At 36.7% G+C, this 25,552-nt stretch overlaps 3 protein-coding genes and 1 long non-coding RNA gene across 6 annotated transcripts in view; 2 read left to right on the top strand and 2 right to left on the bottom strand.

Annotated features, from left to right (window-relative positions):
• Positions 1 to 8: 8 nt before the first annotated feature.
• fgf6a (fibroblast growth factor 6a) lies at positions 9 to 11,508 on the top strand. Its single transcript, XM_051884293.1, has 3 exons — positions 9 to 3,576; positions 4,179 to 4,282; positions 6,870 to 11,508. The coding sequence occupies exons 1-3, from the start codon at positions 3,240 to 3,242 to the stop codon at positions 7,044 to 7,046; spliced, it is 618 nt and encodes a 205-aa protein (XP_051740253.1). The 5' UTR covers positions 9 to 3,239; the 3' UTR covers positions 7,047 to 11,508.
• A 2,096-nt stretch (positions 11,509 to 13,604) lies between these two features.
• On the top strand, positions 13,605 to 15,530 carry LOC127507302 (uncharacterized). The gene is made up of 3 exons (XR_007928321.1): positions 13,605 to 13,846; positions 13,934 to 14,037; positions 14,453 to 15,530. It is a non-coding gene; the product is annotated as an uncharacterized LOC127507302 (long non-coding RNA).
• A 1,576-nt stretch (positions 15,531 to 17,106) lies between these two features.
• On the bottom strand, positions 17,107 to 20,546 carry tigara (TP53 induced glycolysis regulatory phosphatase a). Its single transcript, XM_051883405.1, has 6 exons — positions 19,707 to 20,546; positions 19,068 to 19,105; positions 18,808 to 18,929; positions 18,299 to 18,376; positions 18,085 to 18,195; positions 17,107 to 17,797 (listed from the first exon to the last, which is right to left on the bottom strand). The coding sequence occupies exons 1-6, from the start codon at positions 19,736 to 19,738 to the stop codon at positions 17,408 to 17,410; spliced, it is 771 nt and encodes a 256-aa protein (XP_051739365.1). The 5' UTR covers positions 19,739 to 20,546; the 3' UTR covers positions 17,107 to 17,407.
• Positions 20,547 to 20,699: 153 nt separating this feature from the next.
• Positions 20,700 to 25,552, bottom strand: part of ccnd2a (cyclin D2, a) — a 61,160-nt gene continuing 56,307 nt past the window's right edge. For all 3 annotated transcript variants that reach the window (XM_051883404.1, XM_051883401.1, XM_051883402.1), the window contains one exon: positions 20,700 to 24,548. In XM_051883404.1, the coding sequence (XP_051739364.1) occupies positions 24,372 to 24,548 (177 nt within the window). In that variant the 3' untranslated portion in view covers positions 20,700 to 24,371. The remainder of the gene's footprint in view (positions 24,549 to 25,552) is intronic.

Here is a 25,552-nt window from a genome sequence, read left to right as displayed (position 1 = left end):
TTCATAGGTCATGTTTGATTTAGGGATAAATTGTGCTTTCTCAAATCTCTATGGGACCAATGGACACATCAAACTGGACTTGATGTAATTTCTGTTGTGTTTTAAAGACTTTTTGTAAAGAACTATTTTATTGTATATATATTTTTATATTGATAATATATACATATATTTATATCCCTATGGGAATTTTTATGCAACCTGTTTTGGCAAGGTCTGTATTTATGTAGTATTTTAACCTCGTTTGACTTGTTTGTCGAACAAATGTGGCTTAATTTTTTTTTTTAAACTTGAAATCTTGGTCAGTAACCAAGACTAATAGCACAATATATTCATGTATAAAATCTCAGTCTGGTGTTTAAAATGACAATCTGGGATACTTTTCTACAGGTGACTTAATACACAGGCCTAAGCTATCATGTGTTGCAAACCATCATTAACAATATGTAAATGACATTTCTATGGTGTGACTAAGTTACAGTAGGTTACTTTTACAAAACTGTAACAGTTTTATGTACTATTTAAGTTATGCATCTGTAGGTACACTCGCCGTTGGCCAGAGAGTGTGTATATGGAGCTTTATTTGTATGAGTGTAATGGGGTGTGACATTTTGAAAAGTAAGATTCTCAGGATGGACGTGTCGTCCAGTTGAAAAATCATCTGTTCAATCACAGCACAATGAAATAATAAAAGAGGTACTGATATTTTAATGGCTGAGAATATGAGAATATGTTCTTATTCCTAACTCATTTTGGGTGAACTAAAAAAGAACACAAGCTCAATATTTTTTTCTCTGTTCCTGAATGGATAAATAGTTTTTGGTTAATCGTGTATGTTGACAGAGGATAAAACCTTCCAATTAAAAATATGGAAAACAAATTTTGAGGCTGTAAATTAGTGCAGTGTCATGTTATAATGTGGATGCAGCTTCAGCACTCAAGTGACATGATGCTGCCTCGTGCAACTACTCAACATTTTCTTTTGTTCCTTAAATTAGACTTCTGAAGTGTTTTGACAATCAATGCTGTAGATAAATGGGCCAGGATTTTGCTTTGAAAAACAAACTGCATTGAGCTTCATCTGGCATCCATAGGGATTATGTCTGACTCAGTTTTAATTACGGTTTATTCATTACTTTATAGGCCAAGGCCCTCAATTCAGAAAAATAATTATTTGTCTCCAATTAGAGATGATTAGTCATCTTTAAAAACCAAATATAAAGAAGCAAGGATTGAACAATGATACCATATACCAGTCTGGTCTTCTAATCACTGTATTTGCCTTTTATTACATGATATTTCCCTGTGAGGTTGATATAAATTATAAACTAATATTAACATAATTTAAAGTCCCCCTGTAGTCAATAATTGTATCCCTTAAAACTCATCTTTGATCACCAAAATGAAATATTTACACTTTTTTCCTGTGAAAAAAAAAAAAAAAAAAAAAATCATGCCTTAAAATAGCTTGAATGTAACTCTACACCCTTGCTTCATTTAATATACATGGATCTATAAATACGCTAATTAGCCCCGCCTCCACTCACTCGCACAAGCTCAGAGATCCATTCGGTCAACTTACTGAGGTAAACGCTGCACAATGGTATCGCTTTTTACAAAGTCGGACACATGACTGTAATTAATATGATTAGCCTTTTGCTTGACTACGTTATCAAGCAGCTGCCAATAATGTGTTGCTAATGTTACACAAACCATGTTCCCGTTCGTGAGTCAGACAACAGCCTTCTAAATATCAATCTCCTTATAAACGCTTTGAACACCTCAGAACATCAGTGGAGAAAGGCATAACATCGTTATATACATCATACACGGCTATATTGCTAAATCTACTATTTGTTTTTGTTTTTTATATCAACAGAAAAATTATACCGCGATGGCTTTGTGGTACTCTCCTGCTTCAGAGCGCTCATGGTTAATGATATGCTAAAGTCCGCCGGCACATCGATGTGATTGGTTACAGGGTAGCTTGTGACGTCACAGACACCAACGGTCTTTTTTCACTGCAGTTTTAAATAGAAAATACTCAGCAATGGTGTTGACAAATGAATTTGCACATGGTTTGTCTTAAAGCATATTAAAACACCACATAGACATATAAACAACATTAAAAACTTGATTTTCACCACAGGGGGACTTTAACATTTTGACTGATTTAAGTTAATTGGGTTTGAGAAGTGATGAGCTCTGTGAGTCTTAAATATCAATAATACCCAAGGAAATTCAAACAAAAATAGCCTATTACTTCCTTTAAAATTATCTCAAAGGCTATTAACAAAGCTAGATATAGCTTGTTCCATATTGGAGCCTCGTACTGTACAAGAGGATAATAAATAGCCTAAAAAAAAAAAATGTATTTAAAAAATACTTGACACACGCCTCTTAAATAGCAGGTTATTTGATGCACTTTAGATTGCAACATTGTGATACAGCGCCACCTGTTGGACACATACTGCCTTTAATTTTTGTGTACCTGCCAGGTGTAAAAACATTATCTATCTATCTAGTGCTTAGTCAATTAGGATCCGTCAGCAATCAAAGGAGTTCAGCTCGCGCTCGGATGTGCGTTACGTCCAACTTATGTGTTTTTTACCCAGATAAATAAATCACGGGGGCATATTCAAAATATAGCTTAGTGAAAGCTTCCTGAGAAAACAGCGCAGGAAGTGTTTTGCAAGATTGACATGGCTCCGCGGTGACAACTGGCCTGTTTTTACACCTTCCTTCTAAATAAGGAAGCGGCCCGTCGGGCATATGACCACCGGTCCAATTTGGGAGCTGCCAACGAAGCCCATCACGCCCCATGTTCTCCCGCGAGCTCTCGCGCTCACTGTCCCCGGGGCCGCTCGCGTGGATTGACAGCGATTGGGTTTTGGCGTTCAAAGACTGACCCCCGGCGGCGGTGAGGTCAGCGTGATGTCATCCTGAAGGTGAGTGATGTCATCCCGAAGATCTCCCAGGCAAGGTGAGCTTGCATTTTGGTGAGTGTGTGGTGCTCCCCATCCAGAGAGGTGAAACATGGTAATCATCATCGCCACCACCGCCACCAGCTCAAGCTCTGCCGCCCTGCTCTTCTCATCTACCGAGGGGCTTATTGCGTTACACGCCCGCAGCCCCGACCTGCCTTCCAAAAATAAGCCCCTGCCACCATGCCGAAAGAAGAAAAACAAGAGTGGTATTTTTAGGGGCATTAATTTTGACCACGTGCCCCGAGGGTAAACCGGATGGCCACTGCGCAAAGGTTCCTCATCAGTATGTGCGAGAGCAGCGGACGCTGGACGTGGACTGCGGTTGTTCTGCTGGGCTTTCTGCTTGGGATCGTGTCCTCCTACCCCACCTCGAACAGGAGTAATGCAACTTCACTGGAGAAAAGGTGGGAGACGCTCTTCTCCCGCTCCGTTTTGGGGATCTCGGTGGAGAAATCGGACCTGAACTGGGAGAGTGACTATTTGCTGGGCATTAAGAGAGTGCGGAGGCTGTACTGCAACGTGGGCATCGGGTTTCACCTGCAGGTCCTGCCAGGCGGAAAGATAAACGGTGTCCATAATGAGAACCAGTACAGTGAGTTGCATCCAGAAATGTCATGCATGACTCGTTATACTAGGGATGCAGAAGGATTGAATGAACAGCTCAATTATTTTAATTTTACAATATAGGCCTATATAATAATAATAATAATATAAAATATATCATATATTTTATACATTATTTATTAAAAATGTTATAATTATATTAGGCTAGGCTACTTATATAATTATATTGTTTTAAAATATATTATTATTATGAATAATATATTATTTATGATTATTATTATTATTATTATTCTATGTGTCTTAAAGTAATGACATATTTATTAAAATAAACCCTAGTGTCGATCACTGCCGAATTTCCCGAGGCTCAAACATGACACGAATGCTTGGACGAATTTAGACGGCAACTAATTTTACACAGCGTCCATCTGCCTGTCGTACATGCCAGAACTGCAGGGCTTTTTTTCCATGTCACTGTGTAAAAAAATGAGCCAGCATGGGAGAAAATACAGAACAAAGGCAGTGCATCCCCCGGATCCACCCACGTGTGCAGAACGCATCCTGCAGAATGAGTAAATGAGCTGCCTTGTGCCACATTGTCATGTATGTAACACTGATGTTCTGTTCAATCAGGTCTAATTGAAATCTCAGCGGTAGAGAGAGGAGTGGTTAGTCTATACGGCGTGAAAAGCGAGATGTTTGTCGCGATGAGCAACCGCGGAAGGTTATATGGAACGGTAGGTATGCCTGTCGTTTGATTTCATTGCATTTGTGCCGAGAACGCCACTTCACTTTTACTGCGGTGTAAATTGGGTCAATGGCAAATAAGGTTTAATTAAATAAGATTAATTTGGTCTGAGGCGATAAAAATGCTGATCTTTTCAAATTTAATTTAGTGCCAGGTTCTTAGAATTAGAATGCAGTCTTTGTATGTCATGTGTTGGTTTCTTTAAAAACAATTATTTAGGCCTGTTTGTTTGTTCTGAAATGTCACAATCATCTGAACACAATCATTATTTTCAAAAAAGCTTTCGACAAATAGGCCTAGCCTATTATAATTATCAGGACTTTTTTTTAGGCTACTGAACAAAACGTGCCTGTCAAAACACGACCGGAAATGTTTGACTCGCAAAATATCAAATTATCGATATCGGGCCGAACGGTTCAGTGTTGCCAAGTCCGCGGTTTTCACGCGGATTTGGGCAACTTTTACACTTTTGCCGCGGGTTGTTTTCATGTCGACACCAAATAACATGATATTTAGCTCCTGGAATGCAATTTTACCAGGGGAACCGTGGTAAAAAAAAAAAAAAAAAAAAAAACGTGGATTTTACCCCTCCGAAACGCAATTTGGCTACTTTTGAGTAACAATTGGGCGGGTTTTGTTTGAAAACCTGGCAACCCTAGTTCTTGTTGCAAAACCGTGCCGATCCAGGCCTGTTGGTACCGTTACGGGCAGTTTCTTTTTTAACCATGGTGCTGGCATCCTGGTGCTATGAACTCAGGATTAGAATGTATGTAACCTCAGTGACACAAGAGCTGGCGACTGCGTGAAATGACGATTATCACCAGTGTTGCAAAGTTTGCGGTTTTCCCCGCGGAATTGGGCTACTTTTACACTGTTGCTGCGGGTTGTTCTCATGTCCGCGGGTTGAAGTGACCCCAAATAACATGATATTTAGCCCCTGGAATGCGAATTTTACCAGGGGAACCCCGCCAAAAATGTGGATTTTACCCCCCGGAACGCGATTTTTACCGGGGACCCCCGTGAAACGCGCTTGGGCTAGTTTTGAGTAGCAACTGGGTGGGTTTTGTTTTGAAAACCTGGCAACCCTGATTATCACCTCATAAAAAAGTAAAAGTTACAAGACCAGCATTTATTGACATTAAGTTACACTAATAATACATACAGTGAACTGATATGTTATGTGTTTTTTTTAATTAGTTGTATAGCATAATGTACCTCGTTGACGAGAAAAGCATGTAGAAAAAAATCACTAAAACCATGATCCAACCATCAAACCAACTGTTTGTAATTGTACCGCGCCGAAACATGCACATGTGGAACCGTTCCTTACCGTGCTTAGAATGGTTTGGCCCAATGATTTAGAAGGGTGAAATCAAAAGAATTTTAATGTATATTTGAAAAACTTAATGGATTCGGACAGGAAAAAATATCGTCACGTTATTGACCCAAATGCATAGCCTACATTTTCTGTACGTTTTTGCCATGTTTTAATTATTTGAAGTGCACCCAAATATGAGCACCATGGCCTGGAACATGTAATTCGCTTTGGATTTTTTAAAAATTTTATTTACTTTTTTGATTCCTCAGCTGGAGGCCTAGTTGAAAATACATTAAATACTAGTCATTCATTTTTAATAACTGTTGGCTCATATGAGCAGTGGAGTGGACTGTGATGTTGTGCACGGCTTGAATGTAAATTTGACCTACTTTGTGCTTGCATTACTCAGATGCCAGATCTCACCATGAGTAACACATTATCTTTTGATGACATAGACAGAATCATCTAGCTAAAGTGCTTCTCAACCTTTGTAACTCCATGGTCTTCTATTGTCAAAGTCAATATTCATACACATTGTTCTTTAAAAAATAACAAAAAGAAAAGAAAACAAGGATGTAACAAGATGTTTATTATTTAAAAATGTTTATGTAAGATTTATTTTATTTATATATAATTTATTTATATATTTTTAACATTTTTAATAGAATTCCTGTCCTAAAAATGTTTAATTAGCGTCAGTCTTTTTTTCCAAACATAAAAAATTGTGAACTTAAAACTTTGTTTAGCATACAGACCACATCATTAACAGTTCCACATTTTTGTGAAAGCAATAAATCTGCTCTGTTGATAAAATCTGTTAATTAAAGGCACTTAAAAGATTTATTCTCTTGGCACCGTCAGAGATCAGTTAAACTGATAAGTTTGCTTTTCTGATGTTCAGCTGATTGGCATTTTCATTAGAAACAACATGGGCCTTGAAAATGAATCTAACCTTGAATTCACGTGTATGTTATGTGATGACTGTGAAAGTTTAAAAATTAATTCACATTGAGAAGTTTTGAAGTTTCTTAGAAAACTGGAAATTAACTGCCTTGATTTTTAAAGCAAAGCTTTGTCAGTTAGATCATTATTTATTTAAGATGAATCAGTGTTGCTTTGCGGGTTTTCCTGCACTTTACCCTTGGTTAGATGTAGAAGGAGAGTATATTGAGAATATGTGCTGGAAAAGTGGTGGGCGGGGCTTAGGAGGATGGGAGGAGTTATGCCAAACTAACTATCTAATCCATACCATTTTTAGAGGGCCTTCCATGACGAGTGCAAGTTCAAGGAGACACTGCTGCCCAACAATTACAACGCATACGAGTCTTCCATTTACAAGGGATTTTATATTGCCCTCAGCAAACATGGCCGCTTGAAGCGAGGCTACAAGGCTTCCCCAGCAATGACTGTCACACATTTCCTCCCACGTTTATGAGCAAAACTGGCAATAACACAATAATTTGCACATGTTGGATGTTCTCGTAGGTAACCCAAACATGCTGAGAGGTGAACTGCAAAGAACTAAAATAACACTTACGGTATTTATTCTCGTTGAAATAATAATAATAAGCCTAATATATGTATATTTCGGTAGCTTACTTTGTGTCTGAACTATGTGTACATGCCATTCTTTGCTGCTTATGATTTCTATTATGAATATATGAGAGTCGAGGAGCTTTTTTTGCCCTCTCACTTTTTATGGGTGCTTGCCATAACTGGTGTAAACCATACCTGGCATTGGACTAACATCCTCAGCTTTTAGAAGTGAAATGCATACTTTTTATTACCTCAAAGAGCCACGTTCGCATTGGAAAAAATATGTAGGGAAAAATAAATATCAGTTTACTCTGATCTTCATCTGTTCCGCCATTTTACGAGGGAGATGAAAGCACTTATTTTTCTGTAGTTACTCCTTTTTCATGATTAGGTGGTGCCTTAGCCTCTGCTATTTTGCCTCCTTTTGTGCATGCAAGAAAGAGGTTTTTGTTCCATATTTAGATCAATAACTAAATAACTGACGTTAAAATCCGATTGCATGCATCCTTATTGGGGCTTAAACTCAGAGAGGGCCATTTTACGCCTCATGTAAAGTCAGAATTTGACTGAAAGTCTTTGAACAGCTAGACCTGTAAGGTTTGGGTGCTTCCAATAGTGAAAACTGATCAAGCTAGTGAAATGCATAGAATTGCATTAAAGGTGCAGTAAGCAATTTCTGAGAAATGCTGTTGATATTTAAAATCTCCAAAACAAACACACCCCTATCCAAAAGGAACACACCCCTATCTTGATATGCTCCTCCCCCAAATTCACGAACACACTGGGCTACGTTCCACTCCAGTTTTTTTTTTTTTGGATATTTAAAACACATATATATATACATATAGAAACAATTTCGTAAGGGGAAAAAACTCCATAGTGGACTCCAAGTGATCAAGGGCTTAGGATGTTCCAGTTCAGCCCATTGCAAAGGTTCCGCCAGTAACTGGGCACTCAGGCAACGTAAGCAATGACATACATCCGAGTCAACAAGACTAATGGTGCTTTTCCACTGCATGGGATGGCTCGGTACGGAACGGTACGACTCGCTTAAATAGTACCACCTCGGTTGAGGTTCCAAGTGTGTGCCGAACCGATACTAAATGTGACGACACTGCAGATCACTGATTGGTCAGAGAGAATCGTCGCTACCAGTGTCAATGGATTTGAAACACTAGACACCAAACCCACTAGATTTAAATAGTAACAGCTATCGCAGTATCATGTTCACGCAACTTTTTTTAAACACCCGTCGCACGAACTTGAAAAAAGAAATGGCTGTATCGTGGTCAGTAAGCGAGGTGCAGACTCATTGGTAGCCGAAGAGCGGATCCACGGCAGTAAAGGCAGCGCAACTAGAGCTGCACGATTAATCGTAAAAAGATCGCGATCTCGATTCAAGGACCCACGCGATCCTACTTTATTAATGACAACGATTCTCCCGCGTCTATTAAACCTTTGACAAAATCATACCGGAATGTTCAAATCTGTGTTCGTGCTGCCAGAGCCAGAGAGAGTTGTTTTGAACCACACATTAGTTATTTCTGTGTTACAAATATTCACATTATCACAGAAGTACTAAGATATAAGTTTTAAGTTAGTATTTAAACACCGATGTCTATGATAGGGATCAAAATAGAGCAAACTACCTTTTGAAACGAACTTGGCACGTCAAATAACGGTTGCATCAATTACATCTAATTCCACTAGGTGGCGACAAGTGACTGTTAAAAAATGTATTTGTCATTGAACCGTTCATTCAAAAGATTCGTTCAAAAACACTGATTCATCCAGCAATGAAACAAGTATTTATTAATGAGTCATTGAATTCATTCAAAACCATTTTCTAAATAATTAATTCAAACATTTTTCAGCAATTAGAGTCAGCAATTTATATTTTGTCAGAACCTCTAGTAAATTACATGTTATTTTGTTTGGTTGTATATTCAGAATCATGGGAGAATCGTGATCTCTATTTGAAACCAAAAAATCGTGATTCTCATTTCATGCAGCTCTAGGCGCAACTGTAACGATCAGGGTATAATCCCACCCACTTTGAAGCGGTACTAAACTACAGTGGAAAAGCAAACCGAAAGTAAGCGAGCCGAGCTGAGACAAGTCGTTACACACAGTGGAAAAGCTCCATAAGTGAAATTTGCGAAGGAAGGGTATAAAAAACCGAACTGGAACGCAGCCTATGCACCACAGGCACCTCCCCCCTAATGAATGTATACACCCCTTACTGCTGATTGGCTACAAGTGTGTCTCCACTTTCAACAGCATTTCTCAGAAATCGCTTACTGCACCTTTATTCTTGAATTATGTGGCACGATTACATGATTGCTTAGTGATAAGGAAACCTTTCATTTTACTTATCAGATTAAATAGATTGTGCGATTAAACTTCTTTTTTTTTTTTTTGTGGATATGTATTGATACTAGTCAGTGGTGTCTATGTTTTACCTCTAGTTAGTGATCTCCAGTGAGGGCTCATACACCAACATGTTGACTGCATACTTGAACTCCACCTCAAAAAGTCTTTGGAATGTAAAAACCAATACAACCGTCTTAATCTGTTCGCGATAACATGATTTGCTCATTACTTTATGTTTGAATACCAGACATAGACCCAAACACCTGTGCACACTCTTAAATTCCCAAGTCAGTCTAGACTTTGTCTAGAGAATTTGGTCGCACTTGAAATTGAATTGAACTTCGGTATTTAGGCATTCCCCTTCCCTCACTTACAATGTCACCCCACTTTTTTTAGCTCTAGAATTAAAGGAATAACAAACTCCATTAAATTCAAATAATGTTAAATTAGTATTAGAATATTCAGTTGAAAGGCTGAGGCTCTTATTTTTCAAAGAGAATCTGTTCATTTTCCATCTAGGTCACAGCTCAGACTGCAATACTCTTTGCTACAATACCCTTGTATCTTTTGTGCAAAACATGTCATGTTAGAACACATGCTGGGTTTCTATCACAGCTGCAATGTGCAGGAGAGAATAAAAGGTTTGGTAATCACTGCAGAACTGGTTAGTACACATTAACCTTACTTTCTCTTGCATTAATGCTTCTACTTGACATTTGAGACATGTTAATGCCACAAAGGATAAAGATGTTATTTTTTATAACAGTTATGGCTGGTATGTTTGAGCCAGGTACACTGATATTTACACATATTTGTACTATATGCTCATGGAGTGTGTGTGTGAGACTTTTTCCTTAAAGGCGTAGTTCACCCAAAAATGATGATTTTTCATCCTTATGTCATTCCAAACCTGTGTGACATTCTTTCTTCTGTGGAACATGAAAGAAGATACTTTGAAGAATGTTTTTTGTTCATACAATGAAAGTCAAAGGGGTCCAAAACAGCATTTGGACCCTTTTAACCTTCAATGTATAGACAAAAACAAACAAACAAAAAAATGTTTTCAAAATTATGTTCCAAAAAAAAAGAGCCAGGTTTGGAACAACATGAGGGTGAGTAGCTAATGGCAGAATCTACATTTTCATTTTGGGTGAACTATCTAAGCAAAACTGAGACAATATGGGTATGGTAATTTTTTTGTGTTCTGGGTATAAAGAGAGATTTTCAGCTGTATTATGTTGAAAATATGATCTGTCTATTAGTATTGCCAACTACAGATCTACAGATTCTTTGTACCCCAAATATAGCATGTAATGTGATTGCTTTAATGAAACTGTCAAAATGACTGCTTTTTTATGTATGTGATGACTGATGTTAATTTATTGATATGTATCTTCACTGTACCCTGTCCTCTGTCACATCTCTGATCTCTTTATACTTAGGTGAATAGAATTTTGCATGGTTTTTAATGCAAAATGTTGGATGGAAATGTTGTATCTAGACGTTAGGCCCTCTAAACTAAGTGCTTATACAGAAACCGCTATTTCTCATGCAAGTTCCACCAGTTTCTTTGTACTGTACTTTGTCTCCAGCTTTGAAATGGCCCCATTTGCAGCTTGCGAGATGATTGTAAGGGGTGGTGCATGTGTGTGTGTCCTTGTACGTATGCAGCCTTTGTGTTTCCTCAGTTTTGTATTCCTGCACTGAGGGGCAGACGCCCCCTCCAAATTCCCCTCCTATTTTCTAACATATACCTCACCTTCTGCCTTAGTTCCAATTTGTTGAAATGATTGTACGATTTGTTGGAGACAACAAACTTTTTGCCAATCATTTTGTTCTCTGAAAGAAAAAAAAAATGAAAAACTGAAAAAAAAAAAAGAGTAAGAATTCTAATATATTAAGAAAATGTTTCCTTTTATTTTTATACGTATGTGCTGTGCACAGCAGCCAACTGTATTACTGAAATGAAAATAAAAGGTTGTTTTTTAGCTTCTGTGTTTTTGCAGTATACTTTAATAATTGGGTTTTTATTTAGCCAGATTCAGTTTAAGTTAAAAAAAAAGAAAAGAAAAGTGGATGGTGTTTGTTGGGTTATAGCCTCCTCATGTGGTCAAAATCAGAAATGCATAAGATTCTCGTTTAATTATCTGCTTTATTTTTTAGGTAAAATTACCATCCTGTGTACTTTGCATGCCTGTTTGTGCACAAAATGAGCAAACAAATAAATGAACAGTAAAATATATGGTAACACTTGATTGAATTCAGGTTGATTGAGACACTTTTTCCCAGTCATCTCAATGGCAAAAAGTGTCCTATCAACCTGAATTCTAACCTTTGTTAATATTATCTAATAAAAATGTTCATATTAGTTCACATTAACTAATGTTAACAGATACAACTTTTGATCTTAAAAATGTATTAGTAAATGCTGAGATTATAATCAGCTAAGATTAATAGGCTAAATGCTGTAGAAGTATTGTTCATTCCCAGCAAACACTGGTCCGACAGCAACGTCGTATCCCTGGCCAAAAATAGTCGCGGTAGGACGGCATAAATCGGTAAAAAAATATGTAACAGAACATTTGCTAAAAATGCATTCAGATACATTTGTACAATTCACTGGGGTTGCATGTATAATTGTTACTTTGACTTTTAGATTTGTAGTGCAATATATTGAACTAGCCTACACGTAGCTAAAAGTCAAAGTAATTAATTAATGAATGAATAAGATAACATCAAAGACGTCCGTTCAAATTTCATTTTGGAACTATTTTTCAAACATGACGGGACGTTTCGGAGGAACATCTTTTCAACGGTCGTTAAACGTCCAAATGTTTGCTGAGTTGTTAATTCATTCTAACTAATGTAGACGTACTACGGAGATGAAGGGTGAAAAATACAAATGAGAGGAAAAATTATGGGCCTATGTCAATGATTTTGCGTTCTCTTGCAAATGTTTTGCGTTCACGTGAGAAACTTTGCCTTTGTTATTTTCTCGGGCTAACGCAAAAAAAAAAAAAAACCTGGAGAGAACGCAAAGGTTTACGGGGGAACGCAAAAGCATTGAAATATATCTTTTGCCTCCCATCTCATATTTTTTCCATCACCATGTCCCTTTAGAGACTCCGTACTATGCTAATGTTAACACATGAAACTTTATTGTTAGGCTAAAGTGTTAGCCTACCAAATAAATAAATGACATTTTTATCTTGTAGCATTTAAAACGAAAAACCTAAAATAGCCTATTTTAAGTATGATATATGAAAGAAAACGTCTACAAAACTACAACAAAGAACATATAACTTGCAGTATAGCCATTTCCGACTTTTCCCAAATCAACTTAATTTGGAATCCCAGAACCACCTGACAGTAAGATAACCTGGTTACAACCAGTGTTGTTACTTTTAAAAGCAAATGCATTAAAATATTGCGTTACTACCTAAAAAGGTAACTAATTACGCTACTTAGTTACTTTTTATGGAAAGTAATGCTTTATGTTACTTTTGCATTACTTTTTCTCACCTGTGCTGGGCTTGCTTGTTTGTTTTTAATAACAATAAAAAAGTTGTATGGCAAAATCTTAAGGCCCTTTCACACCAAAAGTTTCAGGCTGATCACAAATGTGATGTTTATCTAAAGTAATTTTTGCTTATTGTATGGTTGAATTGGATCATCGAAGGTCAGCAGCAAAGAGATTAATAAAGTGAGATTAAATACGTTAAGTATATTTGAGTAATTTAATGTAGTTAATTACAGGTTTGCGTAATATTCTAAGTTTGCATTTCACTGTTTTTATTCATTTGAATCATGAATACTGAATCTGTTTTTGTGGGAAGAGTAAATGCTCACATTTAGTCTAGAACTAAAATAACCATCTTGTTTAGCGCACACAATGCCTTTGTACTTACGATTTCTCTCAACAATGGGGACAGGAGAGCTGTCAGTCAATAGCATCTTGCGTTACTTATTTGAAAAAGTTACTTACACTGGTTACAACTGCCAGTTGTAAGCGATCAACAGTACAGTTCATGATTGGCAAACATGACCTTTGAACCAATGTTCCCCCAGTTATATAAACCAGCAGCGAGATGCCTCACTGTATCCTAAGCTCTTGAGCCAGTCTGATCATGCACACGGTCCATCTTCTCTGTCTGGCAGCTCTAAGCATCTGCACACTAATAACTTGCCATCCTATACAAAAGGAAACAATCCAAACAGATTTAAGAAGTGAAAATCAGAGAGATATGGAGGCCAAGATCAGCAGCTATTTCCTGATGATTAAATTTGGTAATAGGATGAGGAAAGCCATTCCTCAACAGTCAAAAGGTAAGTTTATTTTTACAATAAACATGCCAATTTCTACATATTTTGACTTTTAATAATATTACTGACACTCTTTTGCTTTTTATAAAGGAGAAATTTTACTGAAGAAAAGAAGCAAGGACTGCCTTTCAGTACTTGATATTAAAAATAATAATATAATGTGCTTGGATGCAACTGAAAAGCCATATATTTCAGTAAGTATGAGATTTTTTTTATTTGTTTGATCAATATTAATAGTAATAAACGCCTAATTTTACAGCTATTTAGACATTTGCTACCGTAGTTACTACGTCATGGATTTATACACGTCATAAATAACAAATAATAATAATAATAACTTAAAAATCCAATACCAAATAACTTTTAATTACAGTAATGTTCAAAAGTTTAGGGTGAGTATTTTGTTTCCTTTTAATTAATAAGAATTAGTTAGAAATTAATAGTTTTATTCAGCAAGGATGCATTAAATTGATCAAAAGTGACAGTGAAGATATTTATAATGTTACAGAAGATTTCTTTTTCAAATAAATGCTGTTCTTTTGAATTTTCTATTCATCAAAGAATCCTGAAAAAAGTACATTTTTAATAAATGATGTGTGTTATCCTCAGGTTGATGTCATTAATAAGGACTGCTTTATAACAATTCCAAGAAAGAATTCCTGTCAATCTACATGCAGGAGTGACGCAATGATCAAGCTTTTTGGAGCTAAAAGCCACACTGAGGCTTCTAGTGCAGAATTACCTCTTTCTCTGCAATCAAACAACCATAAAACACATCTCAGGCAGAGAAGAAGCCAACATGTTGACCCAGCTGATCCTTTGGGATTCGAGAATCCCAAGTCAAGGACCACCAATTATCGAAGACCAAATCGAGAGCAAGAGCGTGAGCGCAGCAGTAATGTTTCTAAAGAGACCATCACTTCCTATGATGACCCTTTACACGTACTGCTCTCCAAGAGCCCAGTCAGTCCAAATTTGCAAAAGGAAAAGAAAAACAAGCAAGTTGCACCATCTGATCCGTTCTGAACAAATTACTGACCACACCGATCTGAAGAACTTGTATTGTAATGTTAAGAAGGCAAATGGTTCCATGGAAACATATAACCAGCAAGTATATGATGCAATCCAGGGCCTCTTTTTCAGCTCAGTAGTGAGGCTAGTTTAGGTCACTGCTTGTCAGTCCTTTCACCTTTTTAAGTCAGTTAAAATTTAAACTACCTTGCAATGCTGTGGCAATGATGTTGCTTTCATTAGAACTGTGCAAGTACATTTTTCATTGATTTATGTAGGTAATATCATGAAATACTAAGAATTACATGCAGTTGGCAATTATTTTCTTGCAATGTTTGGAGTCTGCAATTTATATCATATTTCAAGTGTTGTCAGTAGACATAAATATCATAGTTTCAAACATATATGAGATGGTGCTGGCCACCTCTACTGAATTATTTATTGAAGAAGTATTGATACTTTTTTTTATTTATTATATTTTATATTGATATCTTTAATCTTAGAAAAATGATCAAATATCAATTTATCAAAAAATTCCTGAAAAGATTATTTAATTTAAGGGTAATTTAAACAGTTCTAAGAAAGTAATTACCAGTATTCATTGATTAAAATGTATAAAGCATTTTGCAAAAAATGTAATGGATGCATTCAAACAATAAAATGATTGAAAATTTGACATTTTATTTGCTTCCTGTCTTTGTTGGTGTTATATATGTGATGGGGTGTCACAGATTTAAATCGCTTCTCATAAGTTTCCCCAGCATATTATATAAAAACAATCATAGATGTATGATATGATTACATTGCTGTTGTGAGGTAATGATACTTTTATATTTTTGAAACAAGATTTTCTAGATCTCAAGATTAATGGCTCATGATGATGATAATTGAGTACAATGACAAATATATATTTTGATTGATAAATATTAATATATTGTCACGGAAATGTTTAGTTGTGTTTGAGGGGCCGTTTACACAACACCGTTTTCAACTAAAAACTGGCCGTTTTATGAAAACGGTGACTAGGCGCATAGTTTTTCTTTACAAAGTGACATCGCCAACTACATGGCTTGTCATGCATAATACAACGTTTTTAATCGTTTTCGCGGGTGTGAACGTTTTGACAACGTTGTCATCTGTACGCGAAAAACGCAAAGGAAAAACGTGTCTGTTTTTAGTACATCGTCATGTAAGGGTACGTTTATGGTTAAAACGAAGTTTTTCCTTTGAGTTTTCCGCGTTCAGACGACACCATTGTCAAAACGATCCCCATTCATACGAAACCGTGAAAATGACTAAAAACGCTGTATTCTGCTGGCAGGCCTTTAGATGGCGATGAAACACCATAGACTGAACATGTAATGCGCATGTGTACGGTCATTATTTTTACAGATTCGCGTTTTTGTTGTTTACACGGAGACCGTTTTCAAAAACGGGTTTCGAAGTGCACGTTTTTGAAAACTATACCGTAGTCATCTCCGTGTAAACTGCAAAAACGCGATTCTGTGAAAACAGTGACGGTATGCACATGTTTACTATGTGTTTAGTCTATCCACCTTAATTGTCAACGCGGAATTAATGTATTTCTGTGAATGCGCGAGACTTTTCCATTTTTAGTACATCATTGTCGTGTAAACGTACCCGCAGTTTGGTTTTTCCGGTTTGCCTGAGTTCTAGTTCCTTGTTTGTTCCATGGTTTCTAATTGATCTTCCCTTGTGATTTTAAGCCCTTGGTTTTCCTCAGTTCCTTGTCATGTGTTAACATTATGTTCTAGTGTGTAATACTATGGTTTCTGTTGTTTAATAAAAGTTATTTGCCTGTTCGTTCTCTTTTGGATTATCTACACACACACGCCATAACAGATATACTGGACAATCTGTTCAAGACTTGAACAGTGCCATTTGCCATTTGCATTGGACTGGAATCAGTTGGACTTGTTGATATTTGTTTTTAGTGATTATGTAATTTTAAGAGGCAAATAGTGCATACCAACAATCTATCCTTTTTTTGGCAACAGATTTGGGTGTAAGAGTTTACTGAAATCAATTAATACAAACCTTCCCTCAATAAACACCTTAAAATGAGGTCAGAGTAGCTGAATATCTTCAATATTGACTGTTCTGTGCCACTGAAGTACATGTCAGGACACTTTGCAACTCTTATGCAAATATGAGGCACAAATGCATATATAAAAATCTTGTGTTCTTGCATAAATACACAAGCAATTCATTTGGTTATAAACACAACAACATAGATGTAGGACATATTTATTTAGTTAACATTTACACTTTTATATCACTTAAAAATAAATCCATAACTTACATACACACAAACACTCCCTTATTAAACATCTTCAAAATACAATATTTAATATTGCCAGTGTCTACATGGTATAAAATATAGGATTCATATGTTATACATATTATAAAGTCAAATCAGATATTTGTAAAGGTTGCCTTTCCAAAAGTTCTGTATTATGAATCTGGGTTAAGTGCTTGAACCTTGATATGTAAACATTTTTTTTTGCTTTTTCTACTCATATACTGTTGTTCTTAATCAGTCTTGATGTGATCTCTTCTGTTAATGAACACGCATTTCATGTCTGAAAGTGCAAGACCTGTATTACTACATTTCAAAGCGATAATAAAACGGCACATTCCGGTGTTCGGGCAGATGGAAAAGTGTTGAGCTGGGTCTGAACCACGGGCCACGGGGCACTTCAGGTCCTCAAAAAAATGCCGCATCATTATGCTCATATAAGCCCCGTGGCCAACAACCAAGGCATGGACAGGCACATTCAAGACTCCGTCATCTGGGAGTCCTGCAGGAGCCCAATGGGTTTCATCTAGTATGGATGTCTCACCATCTTGTACTTTCTCTTGATGGTCATTAGCTATTCGCTGGATCATAGCCTTGAGAAATTCCTTAATTCGCACCTTCACCTGAAAAGAATATAAGCTTAAATATATATATATATATATATATATATATATATATATGTATATATACATTTATATATAGTAAAAATTTGCCTCATTTAAAGACAGTAAACAGAAGTTTAGGATGACAATAAGATTTGTTTTTTGTTGAAAATGTAAAGAACTGGACACTAAAATTATTTTATTTATTGATAATTAATTTTAAAATATTATAAATACATGGGACATAATAAGACATGGATTATTATATAATATTGTATTATATTATATAACAGTGACATTAATTTTACCTGTTCCATGGTTTCTCCCTTGGGTGGAGTGAACTCTGGTAAAGGCTGCCCGGCTGCTTTAGCCATGTTTTTCATTTCTATGACTCGACCTCCCTCAGCTATACCAAAACTCTGGAGAAAAAATAGTTCTGAGTTGCATAAGAAAAGTTGCTCTGAATGGACATATTCTGAGCAGACATTTTTCTTATATTATCAAACAGTAGTCTGTACTTACTCTCTCTTTAAGTGATGGATCTGCTACTAGTTCTATATCATGGCAGGTTCTGTTGTTCCTCACAATGATCTCCGCAGTCTGTAATTTTACAAAAAGACATGATTATTTATGCTAAAGGGGAAGATAAGGAGTCAACAAACAAATACACACAAGGAAAGTGATATTTCTTACAAGAAACTAATAGGACACGCTAGTTAGACATGATTATAACTTCAGTGGGCAACCTCATAATAACAACATTTGCAAAAATATTGCAAATGAACAGATATTGTCTGTTAACATATAGTTAGACTATTATTGATGGTTTCTTTATCATATTCAAAATACTTAAGACTCACATAAGTATATCGGTTTAATGCTTACTGACTCTTATCCAGGGAAACATGCATTTCCAGGTCAATTGACCCATGTGAGCACTGAACAGAATTTTATTTTGTGGAGAAACATCTCCCTCTACCTGTGGCAAACGTATGTTTCTACTAGACTTCTACTAGTAAGTTTCTGCTTACCTGCTTGGCACGTTTCATGTCACTGACAAACACATTTGTGAATTTTACATCCCTGAGGTACTGGCCAGCAGCCTCAGATTGCCGTATCCCAATTTCAGAAAGCGGAGAATCTATTTTCTGACCTAAAAGCACAAAAATTATAGCTATAGTTTGTGGAGCATGTGCTGAGATAAAAAGGCTAATAATTAATGCTTAATGCCTGAAAAAATACAGGGGTACTGATAGTTGGATAACAGGTATTTTTCCCTTAAAAAAATTACCTTGTAAAAGGCCATCTTTGTTGCACTGCGTCTCACCACTGTTAAACCAAAACAGTAAAGTGATCAATAAAAAGCGCACAGTTGTAACCAATCCTTTTCATTTAAAGTGAACTATCACTAGGGGGGTCCTAACTTCATGGGTTTATAGGCTGTAATAAAAAAAAAAATAAAATGGATTCCACAAAACCTCTTGCAATGAAGACAACAGACTATATAACTTAAATATAAATGTCTATTTAACATGGATACAGTGAGGGTAAGACTTTTTTGTGTTGTTTAAAAGAGCTGCTTCATGTACATCGTGTAAGTTTGCCTCTGACCTTTCACTGGAAGAGGGATTCGTACTGCCCTTTAAGCATAAGCTACAACAGATAGGAGTAATTTGATATGAGAAGCCCAGGAAAGTTTAACTAAATTCCCACTAGCATATTTAAACTCTACTAAATGTCAGACAGCCCTCATGTATTAATATCGTTCGATAACGCCATGATGTTCAGATATAGTGCTAGACTTATAACTACTTAATTTACTTAATCAATAATGCAGTGATTATCAGTTGGCAATGTAGAATTAATAATTATGAATGGAGAAAAAAAAAAATCATTTTCATTAATCAAACAAGACAGAAAACCCACTTACTGTCGGACTATCGTTAAACCAAAAGCGAGCATTGCTTCAGCTATATAATGATGCAGTAAACAGCGTCGTGAGGTTATAGATGCTCATCCATTGATGTCGGAGTCAACCACAAGTTGTCACGCCCCTTGCGTTTTCAAATATGCGCCTATATTTGCTGCTTTAGGGGTGACAGCACTAACAGCACTTATCTCCGTACTTGATTAGCCGGAAGTTCGTACGCATGGCTGGTAGGTCCGACTCCGAATCAAATTCGAAAATCGGTTCTTTTGAACGGTTCAAAAATAATTCAGGGACTCATTTTAAGTCATTAAAACCGTCATTACGCGGTCCCTGACATTTCTGGTTGGCATTACAAGCTCTACATTCCAATAAAGCTACATGTAAGCAATTTTTGCTTACGTTTTAAATTGCAGCCTATTTATAAGGGTGCTTATTGAAATTTAATTCATCCCAGTTAATTTAGATGTGGCTGAAACAATACTAAAATTCATTTATATTTCTTGGCTGAAATAGTAGTTGCATGCTTTAATAAAATGCTATTTGTTAAAACCATCTCTTTTGCGTAAGTTTGTTGATAAAGCTGTCATATAGGCTAATTAATTTCATACACATATTTCCTGTGTGTTTAACGTTCTGCATCCGATTCCTAAACAAATCGTTCAGACTGTTTGTGTGCACCAGCTCGACTGAATCCTTGAAAAGATCCGACTCAAAAGAACGATTCGTTAACGAATCGGACATCGGCGATGTCATACAGCTCACCCTGACGTAGAAGCTTGGAGTCATTTGGCGCCAGTGGCGCGTGGTGGGATTTGAAATTGTATAACGTCTGTCACGGTTTTATTTTGGACTATATCTCATTGGCATTACTTCAACTCGACAAATTTAATTTTGATATTGTTAAGCGCTCACCAGCAATTCCTCAGTTGTAAAATATAAACGTTTATAAACATTTTCAGCGTACAGAAATAAGAAGAACAGGAGACTAAACACTTCTTTCATGGTAAGTTTATTGACCTTAGCATACAGCATGTCCTCTCCTTTAACTTCATTCATGCTCTCAATGACAAATTATTTGAGTTCAACAGAAATCCAAAGAATATCCACAGAGTTGCCAAGCCCTAATGACTTTACCTCATAATCCATCTCTTAAAAATCAATTGTAACAATTTCCAACTTAATTATAATCATTTAGCGGATAATTATGTAAGGAAACATGGCTGAACAAAAAAGATCAACCTGTTTCATTTATGAAATGTATAATTTTAACCCAGTCTGTGTCAGATTATCGACACTCAATCTATACAGTCATTCTCTACCAGGTTATAACATACTGGATAGATTCCCATTGTTATTTTCACCATTAACATTGCCAATAAAAGGGAAGAATAACATAGGACCAACATAGCACCACACTCTTTAAAGCAGATATTTATTGAACAGAGGTTGTGCAACAGACATAACTGAGGTACATGATATGGTCATAGTGGAGGGAGGAGGCCTTTTCTCATTGTTGTTGCTTTATTGATACCAGGTTTATATCCACTGATATGGGCTGAGCACATAAGCCATTGTTAATTGTTCGTCACCTCCTCCATCCACTATTTTTGATGTCCAGGTGGGAGCCTTGTAAGCTTTCTATTCATCTACATCAAATTCCACTGTATTTACTACATCAGACACAGCAGAAATATCATAACCTCTTCTATGTGCTGTCCTTTCCAGGTTCCCAAAAAAACTGTTGTGAGTTGTGTGAGGTAATGGAAAAGTCTTTTATGTCCAGTAAACCTGAGGTATAGAGATACCGTACTTACAGAATGTGACAGAGAAAGAAGAGGAGGAAAAAAGACTAAAAGGTAAAGAAACATGCCTTTATAAAAGCACACTGTACAAAGAGCATTTCCAGTCAAATACTCATTTCATGTTCTTCTTTTACCCTCTACTTCTGTATTCTCAAAGTATTCTGTAAGCAGTAAAATAATTATAATACAATTGTTTATAAAATAGCAGCACACTGATGTGACATCACAACTATGTAATGTTATTTTTGTGTATAAGATGAAACAAACAAACAAAAAAATCATAGCTTTTTAGCAGCGGAAAAAAACAATAATAACTCAATAACAATATTGACACTTGATTTATGTCTTCACACCCTTTCCATCTCTCATCACTTTGGATACAGTATCACACCCCTTAATGAACGTAACTTCAGTCCATATTCAAACTCAAACGACATAGCTAACCATACAATCTGTTAACAGTACTTTAATTCATTTTCAGAGCAGAGCTGGGAAAATAATAAGACAGATTAACTTAATACAATAAGATTGACAGGGGTTTTGGTGTGAGGATGGAGGAAATGTGACTTGTGAAACTCAAGCATCACTAAGAATTGTTTCTGGTCAAAGGAAACGTATATACGCCTCCTTTACACACAGAAAGACATGCACACAAACACACGCACGTGTAGACGGACACAAACCTAAGCTCGACTGCCCCTTTTCAAGGTAAGCTATGAGAATTCAGCATATGAAAGGCGTTTTGTGCTACTGATGCACCCTGTTTTTGGACACTGTAATGACTTTTGGAAGTTTTCAAATCCCATGCCAGTTCAACCTTTGGAAGCAGCATATTTTGGATGGCTGGGTAGTGGATATTATGCTTAAGCTCAGCAAAACAGGGTGAAAGTCTACATTAGACTCAAGGCACTATATATAACTTTTTTTCTGCAATGGTGCAGTTGCACAAATTCAACTTTTCAAATTTCAAGAAAACTGCCCTTGGAGCGTGCAAACCAACAAACATTTTTTTTTTTTTCATTTTGATCGGTTTTCTATCTTTTTGTTGTCTGTTTTTTGGTTACTATTATTTTGTTGCTTTTGTCATACATTGGTTTCCAATGCATTAACGCTATAATGAACCGAACACGCCATGATCTAAACATGGGAAACCAGCCCAAAAAAAGAAAAAGGAAAAAAAAGACCCCTTAATCATAACCATTTGTTAAAATATGCTCTCTAAACTGACACCGATGGAGTAACCTTTCCCCAGTTATGAGCTGGCAGTATCAATGAAACTGGTTTAGATACTGGTCTGTAATTCAAACATGAGACATAAAAACTAAAGGACAAACAAATAAACAGACAAATAGATTAAAGATCTTAAATATCAGGTGATTTATGGAAACCATAATAGCTGTTGTTTCTCCTTTGGCCTCCTTTCCTGCTTCTCCTAACTCAGCATCCTCATCTCAGCAGCATGCTTTACACCTCAAACTAACCAAGCTTCATCGTCATCATCCTCGATCATTCTTGCCTACACATTCCTTTACTGCTAATTGAATTTGCAAAATTTGCAACTCCTTGACTCTTCTCTCAGTCCCTGGTGGGACCAAACACAAATCAGCCTAAGGCTCCTTCAACACGCTCACAACAAAATACGTAATAACGTAATAAACTGTACACAATACAACTGTAATATTTAGTGGGAAGCTGCCCCAAAGCACGACCTTACCCACAAATTTTAAACTCTTGACTTTAGAAGAAATGAGGGAACGTAGCCGTCTCTGTCCGCTCCCTTTTCTTGCCTCCTCTTGTTCTGTGCACTGGGTTGGGCTCAGCCCTCAAGCAGTTTCCAGGCCAGTAAATAAAAGCATTTAATATAAGGCACTGATACAGGAGGCCCTCAAAGCATCGTGGAATCATTTGCTATCCCTGTCCAGACCATGTGCCTACCATTGAATCCGTCTCTATGACCAAACTCTTGCAGATAGATGATTAAACAAAGCCCACATGACTCACACAAGAGTGCCTGATATAGGGTAACTTGTACACGCTTGCACATGAGCCAACATACACCACACATAAATGCATGCACACAAGCAGCTTGACAAAAGCTTATTTGAAGTATCTGTAACTTTATCATTGGGAGACAATAACTTGCTTGTTTAACAGGAATAATAATAATCATCATCATCATATTAAAATAATATTAATAGTCTGTTATCATGATATAAGCCCCTGTTGCCCTAGCAAAAGAGCCCTGCGTTCTTAGCATAAGACTTGTGTCTCACCACTCCTTTTTAATCCCCCTTTCTGGTCCTAATGCACTCTTAGTACACAGCCAAGTGAATGGGTGCGTTCATTCAGACTCATGGCACCTCAATGTGTGTTCAAGTTCAGGCATTCCAAAATGAACCAAAAAAAAAAAAAAAAAAAAAAAAAAATCACAACAAAACAGGAAAAAAACATAGCCCCACTTTTTGTACCCTTTCAAGCTAGTCTGATACAGTAGACTCTCTATTTTGAAAAGCCCTTAACGCTATCACTTTTGCATTAAATATCATATTATTATGTTTACACAATCAAAAGAGTTTGCAAAATACTACACGCTTCCCTTCTAAGAGTCTGAGGCACCGTAGAGCTTTTTGCATCATTATCAAATCATTTTAAAAATATCTATTTTTTTGTATCTAAAATAGCTTCGTATTTTTTTTCTTTTTTTGTCATTTACGGGAGTATTTTTTTTTACTGGAAAATGAAGATAAAACTCTACAAAGACTAGCAAGCACTTTTTGTTGGGGTTGTTTGTTTTTTTGTCATTTTTGTTTTTTGTTGTTTTTTTTTTTTCTTGAAGACTGATCACAGCGTTCCTGCAGCAAGCTCACAAGTTGATGTCTCGTACATCGGTTGGGGTGCTGGACTGGTCCTGGTCATCAAGTGCTTTGCTGCGAGGGCCACCCTGTTCCTGCTGCTGCTGTTTCTGCTGCTGCCGGCGACCCTCCCTCAGGTTATTCATCAACACTCTCTCAATCTGCTCCTGGCACGCCTTTAACACGTCCTGCAATGCATAAGACACATGACGTTAGACAATCAGGTCACTTAAATCGCTGCAATGTCTGTCCTTATACTTATTGTTAGTAGTGCTGTTAAAGCAAATGCAAATTCACACACAGTTGGTGGTTTACGTCAAACAACAAGATTTAATCAAAATTCTAACTCAGATTTTTCTGTCTATACCAAACATGCGCCTAAAACAATAGAAGTTGCCCTGCGAACAGAAAAAAAAAAAATCTCTACCACAGTTTGCTATGTTAATTACATCCATGTCCCATGGATAAAACAAGGTAGTTTCGTTTAGGTTTTTTATACCCTTCCATTTTCACAACAGCATGTAATGACCTAAGGGGATCTCATTTGAGTCCACCAGAGTCTTCTTCCTGCTCTGTATAACTAAGAAAAAAAAATCATTTTTTATTGATAAAATATGAGAAATGCCCTGTGGGTGGCTCCAAAGAGCACATGACATACCGGTATTTAAAATGGCTTTCACACTGTCACCAAAATGAGCAATGATGCCCTCTAGTGCAACTAAATGGATGTACGGTGATCAAAGCTCTCCCTCCTGTTTAGTGGGTATGTCTGAGGCACAACAGGCATCTGTGGGAAGTTTGCTGTGAATGGCCCATGGGGAGGGCCCGTGGAGAATGTGTTGCTTGTGGAGAGGCTGCATTCCTTTGACATTTACTGCTAATTAAAAGCTGATGGGCCAAAGTCTGAACTTATGTTATGCATGGCTCCTGGGCCAGGCAAGTGTTTCTTGCCTGTAGAAGCAGTCTATCACACAAAAAAACATCTCAGGTGTTTTGAGTGACTGACGGAAGGCATTTAAATAATTATTTATTTTTTGTTGAGAAAAAGCTTAGTGTCACCAAGTTGTTTTCTTTCATCGTGGATGACAACGCCACCATCCTTCTAGAGGTCTCTTGTTTCCCACCACGATGAGCTGTTATTAGTCATGAAAAGTAAATCCTTCTAGTAAATTAACTAAAGCATAAAACATGT

The sequence above is a fragment of the Ctenopharyngodon idella genome, chromosome 24 (genome assembly GCF_019924925.1).
Source record: "Ctenopharyngodon idella isolate HZGC_01 chromosome 24, HZGC01, whole genome shotgun sequence".
Lineage (NCBI taxonomy): Eukaryota > Metazoa > Chordata > Actinopteri > Cypriniformes > Xenocyprididae > Ctenopharyngodon > Ctenopharyngodon idella.
The sequence above is the reverse complement of the archived record's forward strand: the minus strand, read 5'-3'. Positions and strand labels throughout refer to the sequence as shown.

Bases quoted from the DNA above. Each gene is read 5' to 3' on its own strand.
- tigara (XM_051883405.1), bottom strand. From the start codon at position 19,738: ATGCTCGCTTTTGGTTTAACGATAGTCCGACA. The intron at 18,930-19,067 runs GTAATTTTTTTA...TTGTGCTTTTAG, and splicing joins CAAAGATGGCCTTTTACAAG to GTCAGAAAATAGATTCTCCG. The intron at 17,798-18,084 runs GTAAAATTAATG...TATTCTTTTCAG, and splicing joins AGGGAGAAACCATGGAACAG to GTGAAGGTGCGAATTAAGGA.
- fgf6a (XM_051884293.1), top strand. From the start codon at position 3,240: ATGGCCACTGCGCAAAGGTTCCTCATCAGTATGTGCGAGAGCAGCGGA. The intron at 3,577-4,178 runs GTGAGTTGCATC...CTGTTCAATCAG, and splicing joins CCATAATGAGAACCAGTACA to GTCTAATTGAAATCTCAGCG. The intron at 4,283-6,869 runs GTAGGTATGCCT...TACCATTTTTAG, and splicing joins GCGGAAGGTTATATGGAACG to AGGGCCTTCCATGACGAGTG.